The 18,306-nt window shown below is 37.6% G+C and overlaps 1 protein-coding gene across 3 annotated transcripts in view; it reads right to left on the bottom strand.

The window, feature by feature from the left end:
• Positions 1–18,306, bottom strand: part of hspbap1 (hspb associated protein 1) — a 21,413-nt gene extending 3,107 nt beyond the window's left edge. Inside the window, exons 1-7 of one of the 3 annotated variants that reach the window (XM_007227923.4) lie at positions 18,192–18,306; positions 17,278–17,475; positions 12,339–12,523; positions 7,603–7,739; positions 5,017–5,188; positions 1,552–1,635; positions 1–111 (exon numbers count right to left, since the gene is read on the bottom strand). In XM_007227923.4, coding sequence (XP_007227985.3) covers positions 1–111; positions 1,552–1,635; positions 5,017–5,188; positions 7,603–7,739; positions 12,339–12,523; positions 17,278–17,475; positions 18,192–18,306 — 1,002 coding nt within the window. Of the gene's footprint in view, positions 112–1,551; positions 1,636–5,016; positions 5,189–7,602; positions 7,740–12,338; positions 12,524–17,277; positions 17,476–18,093 lie in introns of all 3 variants that reach the window. The other 2 variants (XM_049484607.1, XM_007227922.4) reach the window with 2 other exon arrangements.

Here is an 18,306-nt window from a genome sequence, read left to right as displayed (position 1 = left end):
CTCAGTGGGGTTGAGCCAGTTGTCCTTGTTGTCGAGGCTTGCCGTCGTCTTTAGGGCAGAAACCACGATCTTTGTGAGAGCCTCTCCTACTCTGGCTTCATCATCGATCTCCTGCATTAAAAACACAAATTCATGAGTAGCAGGGCTTTCTGGGGGGCTACAGTCATTATTTACAATTCTATACAGGTCTCTGACATGGATCTAACTGATAGTTCCTTTGAGACTGCAGAAAACGCCTGTAGCAGGCAGACAATATACCACTTACATGAATTATTCAGCTGCTGCTTAAGGGAATTAAAGTGGTGCACATTCTCTTTTGGACAATTTTAACCAGTTTATATCATGGAAAAGCCAAATCTCTGCTATGTTGTGTTTGTATGCATTGTACACATTGTCAATATGCATGATTCATATAGAACTTAAGCTATAAAACCATGCTTAGTGTTTTCTGTTACCCAATCAGAACAGAGGCAATTCTTTCTCCCTCTTTTTCCCTCTCCCTCCTTCGCCCCCCCTTCTCTTTCTCTCCCTCTATTTCTCTCTTGCTCTCTCCTCAAGTCTCTCGTTCCCTCTCTCTCTTCTCTCTCCCTCTCCCTGTCTTACTCTTTCTTTCTCACTACTGCTTTCCTTGCTCTGTCTCTCTCTCTCTCTCTTTCAGTATGTCTGCAGTAATGGGGGGTAATTGAAGATCATTCTCATGAGATAAACAGCGATAATGGAAAAACTCTGAATATATATGTATATGAGTTTGTTCTCCAGTGTTGGGGTGATGGAGTGGTGGACAACTGTTCTGTTTTATTGAATGAGTTTGGAGTTTGACCCATTATGGATAAAAGTTTGAGGATTTGCTGCATTTGTTTCAATTTGAAATAGATGATTGCATTTTTGATTGCATGCTCCTGTTTTGTGGTGAGTTAAATGGGCCAAAAATTGTCTGAGTAACCTTAAAATACCTAAAAACTGTATGTAACGTAATAAATATATATTCTATGTCTTCTACTGTATCTGCTCTTGATTTATTTTATTTTTTTTTAGATATAAAACGCTATTTATTGTTTGAAAAATCAATGTAACACTGCACACATGGGCAGCAAAACACATGTGACGGTCACATGTTCCAATACATTTTCTGTGTGGGGTCCAGAAAGTGAAGAACACATTAAAATTTATGATGTAAAATTAGTGTACTTACAGTTCAAGTAAACAGGACACATGATTAATAATGCCTGTTTATTTTTTATTTTATATTATTTGGGCCTCCACCACCCCTTCTCTTCGAAGGACTTATAAAACTTATTTATTTATTTAATTTACATTTTATTATTTATTTATTTATTTTTATCCATTTATACATATAAATGTATAAAACAGATTTATGAACATATGTGTAAATTCACCTAATATTTCTCTGCTCTTGAATAAACCCCCACTGCCATTATACAGCATGTATCTCAATAAAAATGTAAGTAATCAAAAATTCAGATCCAAAGTGCATAAAATGCATACATTTCCAGATGCTACAACATAAAAATTAACACAGTCACATCTCACCATGTCCATCCACGAGTTCACGCTGACCGTTACTGGATCCACGGACTCCACATAGTGCCACCAGTGTCTCGGGACGAACAGCACCTGATCAAAACACAATAAACAGTATTTAATAATAATTCAGTAGAGATGAGTCAGAGAAAGTTTAAAGTAAACCAGGTTGAGTTTGTGCTGAATCAACAGGAATACATTAACAGGTCTGAGTTGTTCTCTCAGTCAGAGAGCAGAAAAGTACAGCACACGTTGATACTGTGCTCTCCACTAGGGGTCAGCTGTATTCTATTCACTACTGCCTTGTTTTGGTTGTGCAGAGACGACGGTTCACTGACTGACCCTTCCTTATCTTTACTGAAATAATTTACAGAGTCTAAAGAGATAGCACAGTGCTGTAGCGCAGATTCATGCATCCTGTTCAATTTCTATTAATATTTTTCTGGCTTTTCCACACTGTGGTCATTGATCATGAATATTACAGTATGTTACAGTAGGAGCTCAGCAGGAACAGTACAGTCTACATACAAAAAATCAGGAGAAAAATCAAACATGAAAGTTATATGTTTTTAAAATAGCACAGCTGTGTGATGAAAAAAAATCTGAAGCTATTTTTAGGTGAGAATGTTGTAGTTTAGATTTTAGATATGTGGTTTATTTGTTAGAAAAAATGTGAAAATGTGCTCCTTCGTTTTTGCAGACACAAGAAAACAATGACAGGGTGATGTCTTGAAGTACACAGCTCCTATTATCCCATTACAGAATAAACGTCTTGAGACTTAACAAGTCTGTACTGGCCAAGTACAGGAGTTTAAACTTTAAAATTGTACTCCATATTGAGAAATGGCCATTGATAATATACTAGTGCATATCAAAAAAATCTGAATATCATTGAAAAATCATTACTTTATTTCAGTAATTCAGTTCAAAATGTGAAACTCATATTATATAGATGTATTAAATGCAGAGTGATCTAATTTATGCATTTATTTCTTTAATTGTTGATGATTATGGCTTTCAGACAATGAAAACCCAAAAACCTGTCTCAGAAATATTGAATATATTTATATATAATATATATTGAATATTATATAAGAACAATTGTACTGATGGTTTGGAGAGTCATGTCATCTGCTGGTGTTGATCCACTGTGTTTTATTATCAAGTCTAAAGTCAGTGCAGTTTTGTTTTCCCACAAAATCTTACAGCACTTCACGCTTCCCTCTGCTACTGACAACTTTAATGAAGATGTGGATTTCATTTTCCAGCAGGATTTCGCACACTGCCCACACTGCAAAAAGTACCAATTTTCTGAAACAATGATTTTTGGGTAAGCCATAATCATAAACAACAACAATAAAATAAGTGAATGCTTAAAATAGATCCCTCTGTGTGTAATACAACTATATAATAAATAAGTTTCACATTTTTAACTGAAATACTCAAATAAACTTACTTTTTAATAATATTCTATTTATATGTATTAATTGGACTCCACTGCCTGTTCAAATGGCCACTGCAAACTGCCAACCAATAAAAACTAAATGTTGGCCGTTCAAAGTGTCTTCGCTTTAGAAAAATTACAAAAGGAATTCAATCCTTTTACACTGAACGTAACTAAAAGTATCCTGCTCCTCAAACTTCAAACTCATACGTCACACGTCACTTAATCAAAACCTGCAAGCTTTTACAGCAGTCAGACATTTTTTTTACAATGACAAGTATTAAACCTTTGCATCAGGCCATCCTCTTAAAACAGTAATCTAGCTAAAAGGGCATTGTGTCTTTCTTAAACAAATGGCGCATCGATTACAAACTTTTCGTGTCGATGACGCCGATTAATCGCTGCCATCTTGCGGCCTTGTCTCAATATTCTTAAGTGAGCTGTTGGCAGCTAAGGGCTTCATGGCCTGGTGGTTTCACATTAGCTTGGGGGGAAAAATGAGCCTATAGACATGTCAAAGAATGTTTAATTAAGTCACTGCAGTGCTTTGCAGTTTCTTTACTTTAGTTTTTCGGAACAAACACAGAAATAAATTAATCAGCCACGATGAGAGAGCTCAACTTCAACCTTCAAACTTTGAAACTAACTTGAAGGCACACGGAAAACCTCAAGGTACAAAAACATTCAGCCATGTTCCATTAGTAAGGCTTGGCTGTGAATTTGCAGTCTGGGGCAGTGGAGCAGCGTTAAGATCCCTCTATGAGAATGGAAGTGTGTGTGTCTCCTGTCTTCATTAGTATGCTGTGGAAAGTGCAAGCACTCCCTGAGAGCACACTAGCTGTGTTGGACTGCCACTAATTGCCTTGCCACCGTCTCGCCTCTAAAAGAGCCAGAGCAGAGAGGCTTCACAGACACTGCCGGAATCAGAAAGAGGTGGATGTGCGGGCGCGCACACACACATACACACACATACACAGATATACACACAAACACACACACGCAGATATACACACACGCCCCGCTGACAGTTTCATCTCCACTGTTCACACTGCGAAAAAAGAAAGACAGCTGACTGGTTGGATCGAGCATCTTATGTGTGCCAATTCTAAAAAATGAAAAATCACTTTGTAAATGTTTAAGATATCCCCCTTACTCCCCCGCCTTTTCTCCACCCTCGCACCAGGCATAGTGTTTAGGCCTCTGCTGCATTTGAACACTTTACCATAACAAATATCTTACTTTTACCATTTTACCATTTTCCATTCCAAAGATTGATATGCTTAAATGTTCATTAAATAAGAGCAGATAGGATCCATCTGGAATCCAAACAAGCAAAGATGACCGTTTTTTCCCCGTAGCAGGAGATAACAATGAATATTCTCCACATTCACATTTGGAATATCTGCAGTATGTTTTCAGGGAAGCTTTTTGTTCTCAGAGAAAAATGTCATCCAATTCCTGCAATTCTACAACTGTGCGCATCTTTAAACCTGTTTTATTTGTGATTTCATCATCCCATGCAATACTTGTGAATAAAGAGTGAATAAAATTTACTTTTTTATGCTGCGATGGCCACTGTGCTCTGTTTTTGTATGTCGACACATAGGTTTTATAAGATTATGTTTTATGTATCTCCTCAAAATACATTTTTTTTGGTAACAATTTAAATTAAGGGTACATTAATAAACAGTACTAACGACAGAACATCTCAACTAATAATTAATTGACACTAGTTAAGAGATTATTAATCATTACATTTTATAACTAGTGTCTCAATTAATTATTATTTAGAACATTTTAAGCATTACAATTTAGTAGTGCTTATTTAAAGTATTAACTAGTGTCTATTAATAATCAGTTAAAACATTATTAAACCCTTTAACAATGTTTATTATTGTCATAAGTACTGTAAATTAATGTACCCTTATTGTTACCCTAAGTGTTACCAAAAAATGGTATGGTTTTTAAGAAGAAGCACTGAGTGTTGCCAATCTTGATGAGACGTGACTCCAGACTAAACTGTTCTTTACCTGACCTGGTTGCAGAGTCGCAACATGGGCTCTGGCTCTCCTGAAAGCAGGAAACTGGCACAGATCAGGTTTAATGATGCTGACCCGGCTGAACACACTGGACTCCTCGTATGGAATGCGTGTTGGGTACAGACAGTCAGCATCGTCAGGGGGGAAGAGATGCCATCGTTTTCTGAAAAGAGATTTTTAGCAGTATTAGTGAGAGAAGCTGTAGTACCCAGGAACATTTTGTGGCCCTATTTTAGCAATCTTTTTTAGCACACTGGTTAATTGCGTATTGTGCAGCTTGATTTAGGGCATGTCGTTGTGTGTGTTTGGTATTGTGAGGGCACAAATTCTCTTGATTAATCATGGGTGTGTTTTGGGTGTAATATGAAATAAACCAATCATTGTGTCACATTGTTGCCATCTTCTTAAATAGGAGGTGCGCTCTGACCTTGGTGCATTGATATCTTAATAGCAGTGCTTTTGCACGTCAGCAGAAGATACTGACCTGTGCGTTCACGATGTGAAGGTGTGCCAGCAGCTCATTTAAGGGATTTAAGGGAACAGCAATGTTATTTTATTATTTATTCTGTTTATTATTAGTGTTAAAGCTGGATTTGTGCAAGCAATGCACACAGTGCTCCTGCATGGCCAAGACAGAAATGGACGGCTGACTGTTGACTGTTGTCAGGGTTTTAATTAGTCAGTGGTGCACATGTACTTCCCGCCATCAAGATAACAATACGGCAGATATTTACATGAACACACCTCACTTCCAACCAACTATGCCCATCAGTGTAGATTTATTCACAAACCTCAACACTATTTTAACAGCGCGTGAGCAAATGCCTGAAAATAGACTGTTGACGGGATGTAAGATAGCAATGAGCATCACAAAACGCCTTGTGCAGGGTGTACAATAGGGCACTAAGATCCAGACAATGGTCATTATTCTCTGTTTCTGAATAAAGTTACTGTCAGTGATATAATAAGCAGTACATCATGTCTGATATATTAGCTATAATTTATCAGATTCAGATGTCAGATGATATGAAGACCACATTACTTTCTGGTTTAACCCTTAAAAACGTCTCAAACAAGTTTCACACTGAAGGTTTTCACAAAGCATCGCTTTATTTTATTCTTCTACAACCATTTTCCCTCCATCCTGAATAGCCAATAGAAAACATTACCACAGCATGAAGCTGCCACCACTGTTTCAGCAAGACAGAGAATTTCATTTCTTCTTTAGGCGCTTTTGGGCAAACACCCAGTAGGCTACCATAGTTTGTAAGTGTAGAATGGCTTTTATCTGGCCACTCTACACTCTAAACCAACACAATGTTAGAACTCAAATAAATTAAGTATGCTTTATTTAAAATATTTCCAGATATTTCCAAACAGCTTATCTACTACTCAAATATGTGGAGTATATGTATACACAAATATATATAAACAAAACTGTAATTATTAAAAACATTTTCTTTTACAGTCAAACGAGTGCTAGATGCTAATCTACACAGACTTCTCTGCTGAAAACTGTTTATTTTTGGTGAGTAAAGCACTTACATTTCTTTACAGTAAGCTTAGATTTCCGTTAGCCACGGTTAGCAGTGCTTAGCGCTAGTAAATGCCACCTGACAGCACTACACTGAGGAATCCTGGGTGTTCCGGTTAGCCAGGGCGCTATTAGCTAGCAGTTTGTCCCACGTAGCTTGTTTTAACATGCTAAACACGCAGACTACAGGCCGATAATGCTCACCTCTAAGCGACGAAAGAGCTAGCACTGCGGTAGAGGCTAATGCTAATGCTACTGTAGTCTTGGTGCTGGAGAAACTTCACTAAAACTCCTGTATAACGCTGTACTTCATCTGAGTGGCTTTACGGCTCTTTACAACCTGAATGGTAAAATTCATACATAAGGCGCACTGGATTATAAAGAGCATTAAAGGATTTTAAGTGCACATTATAGTGTGAAAAATATGCTAATATGATTAACTATCTGGCTTCTGTGTTGGCTGTGTGCTATACTGTTCTATCTACAGCATATTTTTTTCTCTTCATCAAATGTGCTAAATCTATATTTAAGTTTAATTAAATTTAAAATATTTTTATTTTTAATTTTAATTTATTCACCAGATCGTAAAATTTGAAGCATAATTATTGTGCAAACAATTGATATAGCAAAAATTATATAAACTATATTAACTTACAATTTAGACATAATAAATTAACAGTTACATCATATTTGGTTCTCAGTAAACATTATTTTTAAGGCAACCTGTTTTCTCAAATTGTTTAAGTAAATTTAACTCATCCAGGCATACAGTGGTGTAAAAATAGAGATTTCTTTGCATGGGTAACGCTAAGGAGCATCTGCTAAAAGTGCTGTATTTGGGAATGCTGGGGTGAATAGAGGTGGCTATTCTACAAAAGTTGGTTTGTACTCGTTATCATGCTTCACTACTACACCACTACACACCAAGTCTATTTCACACCGGATTTCTACTTTAAAAATAATGTTTAAAAAGTGTAAATAATACAATTCTAAAGCTTTGTTTAATGTTAAAGATGCGGTAAGACCTATTTCTACATCATTACCTGCCTTGGATTTGAAAGACAAGGTTATAGCCATAGGTGTCAAGGTGACAAGGAGTATTAGCACCATTAGTCCCGATCCAAAGAGTGCTCTCTCGTCCATCACGACCAGAGTAGCCGAAGTCTGACCACACCACATCCTGCAGCAAATCGATAAAAAAAAAAAAGTGTTTAAAAATTCAGTTTAAATAGTATCATTAACTGTACGCTGTCAGTATGTGGAAGAATAGCAATTTCAGAAAGAGACAAACAGAGGAAAAAATACACCACAAGACCACCTCATTATCTTAGCTTTCATTATTTCATCTATCGCTCTCAGTATTTCATCTATCGCTCCACAACAGAGCGGTTGTGATGCGGAATGAAAAATGAGCATATTTACTTTTTGCACACCACATTTCCTAACTATGTGAGCTGTCAATCATTTTCTTTCAAACTAACAAAAGGGAAAGTGAGAAAGTGCTAGGGGAAGCTGCCCGGCAACCTGGATAATGAAACCATTAACATATCCAGGAGACTGTAAATGACAGACTGTGCAATCTAGGCTTTCAGCAACTTTTAAATAGCACTATTCATCATTTAAGAAAAGCTCATGTCTGCCAGTCTCACAGGGCTTGGCGTTGGCAGGACTGCTGTCAAAAGAGGGAACACTGGCAGCTCATGAGCATTTATTATCATTTACAAAGAAGGAGAGGGAATGTCAGAGCCACACATTCAGGTCAAAGCAACCTTGGGGCAAACTAATGCTGCCTCTCCACCGACACTGCCACTGTCTGACGACTCAACACAACACAACGTGAGGCACCATGAGAGTTGGAGAAGAGCTGGAAATACACACTGGGTGATTTATTGCTTTATTATTGCAAGTTTTCTAAAGATTAAAACAAATTTTAATGATTTAAAAGCTTAATTTGTTTTTTTTTATTAAATGTTTGCCCGTCCTACCACCACCCCTCCTATTCAGAGGACCAATTAAGCCTTATTAGTGTTAATACAGAATTATAGTTTCTGTGGTCATTATAATAGAGTGCATATAATAGAGAGATAATAGTATAAGCAAAAAAGGGGAGGAAAAAAGGAGACAAAATAGAGCAAAAGGTTTTTTGTCTTGTATGTGGGAATAAATAGAGAGAAAAATTATTGATTATTATTAATAGTGTGTAAACGGTTGTTTAGTGCTGACCATGTTTTCATGAGTTCTTGAGTTCAGAAAAGGCTTTAAGGCTACGTTCATATTACCATCATGGCTGTGTGAACGTGCCAAATCTGTTGTTTTTTTTAATGCGATTTGAGCCACTTCCATATGTGGTTCTAAATTGGATAAGTAACCGATCCATGGACATGTGACATGAATGTGAACAATTAAATCTTACATTTTAAGCACACACTACATGCTTCTCTCTCGTGCTCACACATCTCTTGGTGCAGCAAAAACAGCAAAAGCAAACCACCTGGCCTTTTTTCTCCTTCTCGACCTGAGCATGTATTTCAGACCAGTTAATAACTCTCCACTCCAGCAAAAGATGCTCCACATATGAGCTGCTAACAAACACATCCATTTCCCTTTATAAAGCTACAAGTCATCTCTCAAATGTTTTTTTTTTTTTGGTGGTGAAGAAGGCGACATCTATACAAGCATCAATGTGCGCATGTGAGACATTCCAGGTACAGATTCATTCACATTACACACAGATACAGGTCACTTACATTTGTGATTGTGAACTGTCAAGATCTGAGCAAAAAATCGGATTTGAGCAATGTGGCTTTTAATGTGAACATAGCCTAACAGAGTGTAATGTAGCGCATGTAAAAAAAACTACAACAATAGAAAGAAATGAACATTAAGGGAATATCAAAAGACATTTATCGTGAGTGAGTTACAAAATAGATAAAATGCTAGATAAAAATTCTGCCCATTAGAAGAGACTGCGCTGAAGCAAATGGGCTAACATCAAAGTGATAATAAAACATCCCACCCACGCACTGTATAATCCCTTAATGTTAGCTCTGATCTATTCATAAACTGAAGAACTAGTGGGCCTCTAAAACTGCCAAATCAATCCAGAATTCACAACACACACTGATCGTTGCTGCTATTTGAGATTGCATGGGTGAAGGGAGATCTTTGTCGCGTTTAACACTTAACTTTGGAATAGCGTATACATTTTTCAGTTTACTGCTTTAATTCAGCTTTCACTGAATTGAATACCCACCAAAAAATACTTTAGAGATCAAAGCAGAGCAAAAGAGAAAAGGCATTAATGATGAAAAGAGCAGAATTAATTCAATGACTGTTGATCCCAACAGAAACACATGCATTCCACTCTGCTAACACTGAGGTTGCGAATGTAACTGCTCAGGCTAATGTGGTCCTACGAAAGTAGCTTCATCGTATCTGTTTGGTCATTAAAACAGCAGCTATTAAGCTTTGTGGTTGTGCAAAGCAATGCAAAGCAATACAAATAAGCAAGCTAAAGAAAATGTTCGGGTCTGGCAGTGTACAAGAGAGCTATAACAGACAGACATGTCACGACATGGAACCCATGACCTGCGCAATAGGAGTGTGTGGCCTCCTGCATTGAATGTGTGGATGTGTGGATATGATTTCTTCCAGAGTTGCTTCTCTGTTTGCATGGACAGTCATAGTCAGACACTGCCTGTTACCAGACACAGATTATTACCACCCTCTGCACTGTCCACTGTGGGTGGTAATACCTTCTATGATTTGTATTTGTGATACTGATGTGACAGCGTGGATCAATACATTTTACAACCCCAATTCCAATGAAGTTGGAAAAGAATAAGGTGATTTACAAATCTATTTTAAATTATATTCAATTAAATACACAACAAAGACAAGATATTGTTCAAATGGACAAACTTTATACACTACCGTTCAAAAGTTTGGGGTCACATTGAAACTTCCTTATTTTTGAAGGAAAAGCACTGTACTTTTCAATGAAGATAACTTTAAACTAGTCCTAACTTTAAACAAATACACTCTGTACATTGCTAATGTGGTAAATGACTGCAAATGTCTGGTTTTGGTGCAATATCTACATAGGTGTATAGAGGCCCATTTCCAGCAACTATCACTCCAGTGTTCTAATGGTACAATGTGTTTGCTCATTGGCTCAGAAGGCTAATTGATGATTAGAAAACCCTGAAAACAGTCTAGCTCATTACAGAAGCTACAAAACTGACCTTCCTTTGAGCAGATTGAGTTTCTGGAGCATCACATTTGTGGGGTCAATTAAACGCTCAAAATGGCCAGAAAAAGAGAACTTTCATCTGAAACTCGACAGTCTATTCTTGTTCTTAGAAATGAAGGCTATTCCATGCGAGAAATTGCTAAGAAATTGAAGATTTCCTACAACGGTGTGTACTACTCCCTTCAGAGGACAGCACAAACAGGCTCTAACCAGAGTAGAAAAAGAAGTGGGAGGCCGCGTTGCACAACTAAGCAAGAAGATAAGTACATTAGAGTCTCTAGTTTGAGAAACAGACGCCTTACAGGTCCCCAACTGGCATCTTCATTAAATAGTACCCGCAAAACACCAGTGTCAACATCTACTGTGAAGAGGCGGCTGCGGGATTTTGGGCTTCAGGGCAGAGTGGCAAAGAAAAAGCCATATCTGAGACTGGCTAATAAAAGAAAAAGATTAAGATGGACAAAAGAACACAGACATTGGACAGAGGAAGACTGGAAAAAAGTGTTGTGGACGGATGAATCCAAGTTTGAGGTGTTTGGATCACAAAGAAGAACGTTTGTGAGACGCAGAACAAATGAAAAGATGCTGGAAGAATGCTTTGGTGCTGGTAAGGTGGGGGATTTGTACAAGGTAAAAGGGATTCTGAATAAGGAAGGCTATCACTCCATTTTGCAACGCCATGCCATACCCAGTGGACAGTGCCTGATCGGAGCCAATTTCGTCCTACAACAGGACAATGACCCTAAACACACCTCCAAATTGTGCAAGAACTATTTACAGCAGAAGCAGGCAGCTGGTATTCTATTGGTAATGGAGTGGCCAGCGCAGTCACCACATCTGAACCCCATTGAGCTGTTGTGGGAGCAGCTGCTCATCCAACCAATCCAACTTGTGGGAGCTGCTTCTAGAAGCGTGGGGAGCAATTTCTCCAGCTTACCTCAACAAATTAACAGCTAGAATGCCAAAGGTGTGCAATGCTGTAATTGCTGCAAATGGAGGATTCTTTGATGAAAGCAAAGTTTGATGTAAAAACAATGTTATTTCAAATACAAATCATTATTTCTAACCTTGTCAATGTCTTGACTCTATTTTCTATTCATTTCACAACGTATGGTGGTGAATAAGTGTGACTTTTCATGGAAAACACAAAATTGTTTGAGTGACCCCAAACTTTTGAACGGTAGTGTATATATAAACATTAAAAATCTTGTCTTTGTAGTGTATTCAATTGAATATAGGTTGAAAAGGATTTGCAAATCATTGTATTTTGTGTTTATTTATGTTTTACACAACATCTTAATTTCATTGGATTTAGGGTTGTAAACGGCCACAAAATTTCATGTCGCTTGCCATAAACTGGGTTCTGTCCAACATCACTCACAAGATAACACCTCACAATGTGTACCAGTGGTGTGCATCCACAATCTATCCCCTAAATTTAAATAATGCTATCACTTGACCTTTGGCAAGTCAGTTCACATTTTACAACAGATGAACATTTATATGACCTTATGTTACTTATGTTACCTTAAACATTGTGGCTTTTTCCTGAAAAAGCAGGACAATGTACTTATAATCAGCATAAGCCCAGTACTCTGAAAGGGGGTAGGAAGAAAATGGGCCAACAGATGAGTCACTTTTTCCTTTAGTCCAACACAAAAACTCTGCAAGCGTTGCTTCGACGTAAGAGCACTGCGTTTCAAAAAGAGGACCTGGAGGAGAATAAAGAAAGACAAAATTGGAATCCAAAATTAGAGCGAAAGAGACAGGCATTGTTAAAAACACCTCACCATCAATATGTCCTCAAAGACCACTTCGAGCAGTTCTAAATGCAATGCCTGATGAATCAATTCAATATCTGAATGAAGTGCCCAATTTCTACAACCTGGAAAGTCAAAAGCACATTATAATAATAACATGATTTTATATTTATCTGCTGTCTTCTGCCTTTTGTAAGTGGAGAGTTCAATTAAAAGAAGTAAATGGTTTGATTTGCTCTGCCATTTATTTGAACAATGTGTCAGTTCCGGTGTGTGAACAGTAACGATAATCAAGTGTGCTAAATTACATCTTCTGACAGGAGTGGGAGTGTCTTGTCAGAAATCACTGCTGTAAAATTGATTCAGCAGTCAAATTAAACAACACAACAAGTATTGGAAGAAAAGTCTATCGTTGTCATGCTGACAGAGTAAATTATCTGCTGCTGCTTTAGATGTACACAATAGAGCTTTGAACAACAGAGGAAGCTGTTAAAAATCAATTCCCTGCTTTGACTTCAAAAAAAGATATCTATCTATTTATATATGTATAATCTTTTTTTGAAGTCAAAGCAGGGAACTGATTTTTAACAGCTTCCTCTGTTGTTGTTGTTCCTCTATATACATATACTCACTATTAAAAATAAAGGTGCCTCAAAGCTTCTTTGTGTGATGCCATAAAAGAACCATGTTTGTTAAGGAGATGTGTGAAAAAGACCTTCACAGGTTCTTCACACACACACAGACACACACAGACCTCTATTGCAATCTTGTTTTTTTCTATAGCAACACTCAAAAAATTTATTATGCACCTTCATTTATTACAGTGCAGATGACCACCGCATGAACCATCATGAACGCTGCTTTGTTTACAGCATTATTTTCCATTGGCTACTACAAATAAACTGTGCATTGCAACATTTCTGACATTTTGGCTTTTTTTTTTTTTTTTTTTTTTTTTTTTTTACACAGCATCCTCCACCCAATTTCCAAAATCTTCCAAATTTTCATAAGCAAAATGCATTGAAAAACTTGGAACACACAGATCATTCAAATTCTACATGCAATATAAATAGCACAAATGTATAATACATAAACAAACATTCCAGACACCCATATATCACATTTTATATGTCTCAAAACCATGGGCATTAATATGGATTTGGTTAACTTTTCTAGTTAGGCTTTCTACTGAATTTTGGAACATTTATAATAGCTCGAAAAGTTCACAACAGGGGTGTGCCAGCAGGGCTGTTTTAAAGCATGTGAGCACCAAGCAAAATGCTACCTTCATCAAAACCAAAGTTAAAGTTTTTATACTGAAAACAGAAGCATTTCTGAGTGGAGAAGGGATAAAATAATAGTTTAATGGTACCAGTGTGCTGGAACAACTATCCCTGCTAAGCCTAATATATTAATTCTAAAAACTGAGGTCTCGGTGTTACGGTACGGCAGCAGCAGCAAAAAGTTGAAACCTTTTTTTTTAAACTTAATGCAAATGAGAAACGAGTTTCACTAGGCAGTAGCCAATCAGCACTACGCAGTCCACACCAAACACAGGCTGAACTACAGAATGAGAAAAAAAAAACGAAGAAAAGCTGATTACAGCTTTTTCAGACTTTCCTGTGCTCTACGTTACCTCTCTGTTTGATTACACAGAGACAGAGGAGGACCAGCTGGTCCTGAGCTGGATATTTTAGCAGGGTTCACTGGGCGATAAAAGAATAACAGCGTCTCGTTCGAACACAGCACTTAACTAGAACTCAAACTAGAACTAGAACAGCACATTCTTGCTGGTGGCAGATAAACATGCTTAAGTGGTTGAGAAAGCGATTGGCAGCGATGACGCGTCGCTGCAGTGTGAATGTACCGTTACTAAATGCCAGCGGCTGGTGGAGACTTCAGTAGGGGAAACTCAGACCTCAGGAGCTCAAAGAAGAGTCCACGCTAAAACCAGGATTAATATTGGACTGGCGTTTGAACAGTGGAGAGACGCTTTACAGTTTATAACGTTACCGTAAAGCGTGATTTGTGTAGTCAGAGTTCTTACCCAATACTTGGGCTGTGAGTCCGTTTGGGTGGGGATATGGTAGCGAATCCAGTACGATATCACAACAGGGGAGACGGGATGGTGAATATTAGCAGAACCACTTTTATTGTTGTACAACTGTGAGGCTACGCTTAGCCGCAGTCCAGAAAGATCGTATACTACCTCTTCCTCACACACACATACAAAATAAGTCAAACTCGCCCCCTAATGGCTACAGAGCTTCCTATAATTCTGAACATGCAATACAGAACATATTAACATTTACCCTCTAAATAAATAAATAAATAGACTGCTAAGTGAAGGCAATTGTTTTAGACCACTGAAGTCGTGCGTCATTAGGTAGTCCTCGTATGCTTTCCGTGTCTATGCGCTTTTTACCCTATGAGGAAAATGAATGGGCTTTTCAAAAACCCGCCTCTATCACATTCTGTGTTAAATAAACATGTTCTGAACCCTGTACATTTTACTCTGTGTACATTTTACTCCTGAACATCATTGAATCCTCTAAATTAATAAGATTGTTTAAGAGTCGTAATGAGAAAAATGCTAGCTTTAACCTAATGCAACAGCGGAGTGAACCGACGTCCCAGCGCAGCTGCAGAGAACGACAGGGGCTGTATGTTTTAGTACATAAAGCCACATTAAGATTTGTCTTTATAATAGGTTTCTGTGAGGGAAAAAAAAAACACACTAAGCCCTTTTACATTAACGTTAAGTGTTTTAGATTCTATGGTTCTTCAGTTAGCTTGGTTAGCTCTGTGTTTCTGGAGTAACTCTGTCCAGCTAGTTTTCCTGCTGTATCACACAGCTTGCCACAGTGAGGGCAGATAGTTAGTTGATTAGCTAGTTGTTAATTGATTATTAGGGTCAGGTGTGCTAAACCCTGAAGGTAGCGCAGCTCCTGAATAGTAAAAGCTCACTTTCCCTTATTATCTGCCCTTTAAAGCTTTGACACAGTCTACACTGCTTAACATTACCACACTGATAGAGTTTTCACCTGTTTAAATACTTTAATTATCCTTTGTAAAGAAGAAGAATAATCGGAAAAGTGATCCGGCCGGAGTTCACTGGTGTTGCGCCGAAAAGATTCCCCTGACGATCTCTGCAGCTGCGCTGTAGCATTAGTTTAAAGCTAGCATTTTTCTCAATATGACTCTTAAACAGTTGGTTGATGGATGTTGGATGTAATTGCGCTCTACAGTGTGACAGTATTTCATCTAAAATGTATAAAATATGCTTTACAACATGAAATACTATTTCACACTGCAATTAATTTATATGAACCTACATTACAAACATTTGTACCCTAAACTAAAAATCTAAATATGTATAGAAATTAAAATATATTTTAAACTAATAATATACAGTATTTACACTGACAAAACTGACAACCGTATATAACAACTCTCTTACACCCTCAGAAGACATTTTCCTCAGTTCAGTTTTTGACTGACTCTCACTCTCTCTCTCTCTCACAGAACATAACCTAAAATCGGATTAATCCGCTCTGAAAGGAAACCGCATTACACCCGCCCAGTTTAAAATGATTCTTCCGCATACTCGATGTAATTACCCATTCTCACCAGAGAGGGCCCTCAATCCCCCAAATCCCAAAATTTACAGACATCAGCTCTAAGAATGTTAGGCTATTGCAGTGTCATGTCAATAAATACAATAAACATGGAGGCATTTTTTGGCTTTATGATTGTTAAAGGTTTATATTTTGCTGGCTGCAGGAATGACGAATCTGGCTGGCTACTGTCAATAACTAGTTGGAAGTAAAAAAAGTATTGGAAAACATTTGGACTTGACATTAAAATATGAATATGAGACAAAAAGCACAATTTAAGCTTTTATTTCCAGGTATTTACATCTGGATCTGATGCAAAGCCAACCCATTTTTCTTGTGGTCAAAAGTATTGGAACAAAACCTAATAGATTAAAGTGAAAAAGATTAAGTAATAATTTGCAATAACTGCATCAAGCCTCTGATCCACTGACATCATGGAACTGCATTCTTCTTTTGTGATGATTTTTCAGGTGTTCACTGCAGCTTCTTTTAGTTGGTGTTTGTTCTGGGGGGTTACTCCCTTCAGTCTCCTCTGTAGAAGATTAAATTGTATGCTCTATAGGGTTTAAGTTTAAGAAACCTTCCCCTTCTTGCCCCTGCAGGCAAACATACTAAATGAACTCTGGCCTTTGACATTGACAGACATAGACTGAGGTATTTTGCTATTAAAATATTTTTAGTCTTACAACATACATAAATACTGACTTGTTAAAGCCATTTATAATATGTTTGTCAGAGCGTCAGTGTATCAGTTGTTATAGTCAGCACTAAACACATAGCTGCAGAGATTAATTTCCTTAATGTAATTTGTGTTTGAATTGCAAATGTCTTGTGTTTTGGAGACTTAAAACATAAATCTTGCAGATTTTATGGATTAGTTTTCAAGACAAATGTTAAGCCTAGTGCTGTGTCATTGATGCCAATGGTAAAGTGGTGAATCACCACTGGAAAATCTTTTTAGTCGAGGATTAACCTTAATCTGGGTGTGGGAAACCAGCCCTAAAACTTAATTTAGCCAGCAATACAAAAAAAATAATTCTTTCAGCTCTTGTTTGCTCCAGATAAAGATTCAAAGGCTAAATCTGTTACCGTGTCCCTCATCTCGTTTTCCAATACGAAAATACACAGACTTCTCTCCTAGACAAATTGCCAAATGCTCCAGAGTCCAATCTCGTCCCGGCCAGTCATCAGTCATGTTGAGGAACACGGCTGGTCTGTGCAGAGTCTGGATGATCCTCTGCACCTCATTTGGGCTGAAGGGTTTGGTGGCCATATCTTCAGTGATCACTGGGGAAAAACATGGTTTGGTTTACATACATGCATGGCAACACAGACACAGCTCCTCTCTATCTTATTATATATGTAAATACCATTGCACTCATTACACAGACTAGATTACAATTGACACTAATTGGGTAATCACACCTTGAAACATACAATGTATTCCTTCTTCCTTTCTGTATATGAAAAGTTTTGTAAACACTGGTGCTGTATGATACACTAATGATTATATGATAAAAATAATCTCTTTCTCAAACTTTTTCTCTCAACAAATACATCAATGTATTATTATTTATTTATTAATGATTGGCCAAGACTTATTAAGGCGTAGGAAAACATCCTAATGTGTGCCCACGACCTATTAAGGTCAAAGTAAAAGAAACCAACAAATACAGAAGTTTAACACAACAAACCCTAGCTACAACTAAATAGTTACCCTAGTTAGACCTTATTTAGCTCTTAATCCGCACAGGGTAACGGGTTATATTCTCTCTAAACGAGCAGCTGAAATATTGTTTTAAGCAGGGCTCTCATTTCCCATTGGCTACTGAAGTTAATTAAGCTTTGAGCGGTGCATAAAAAGTACAAACAGTAAATATGAAGAAGATTTGGAGGAAATCTCACATTACAGTCGCCACACCACGTGTTTAAACTCGATCACATCCCCTGAAACAGAGCAGGACTAAACTAGCTCAGCACTCCTCCGTTGTAAACAAACTCACGTGAGCGCTCGGGGAGTGATTTTCCTATAATCTGGACGGAAGTGAAACAGCGGCCATGTTGGCTCCGCTCCCCGCGAGCCCTCCGTTCACTGCAGCGATCGCTCAGATCCAACAT

This window comes from Astyanax mexicanus, chromosome 11 (assembly GCF_023375975.1).
Source record: "Astyanax mexicanus isolate ESR-SI-001 chromosome 11, AstMex3_surface, whole genome shotgun sequence".
NCBI lineage: Eukaryota > Metazoa > Chordata > Actinopteri > Characiformes > Acestrorhamphidae > Astyanax > Astyanax mexicanus.
Note: the sequence above shows the minus strand (reverse complement) of the source record. Positions and strands in the feature narration are given on the sequence as shown.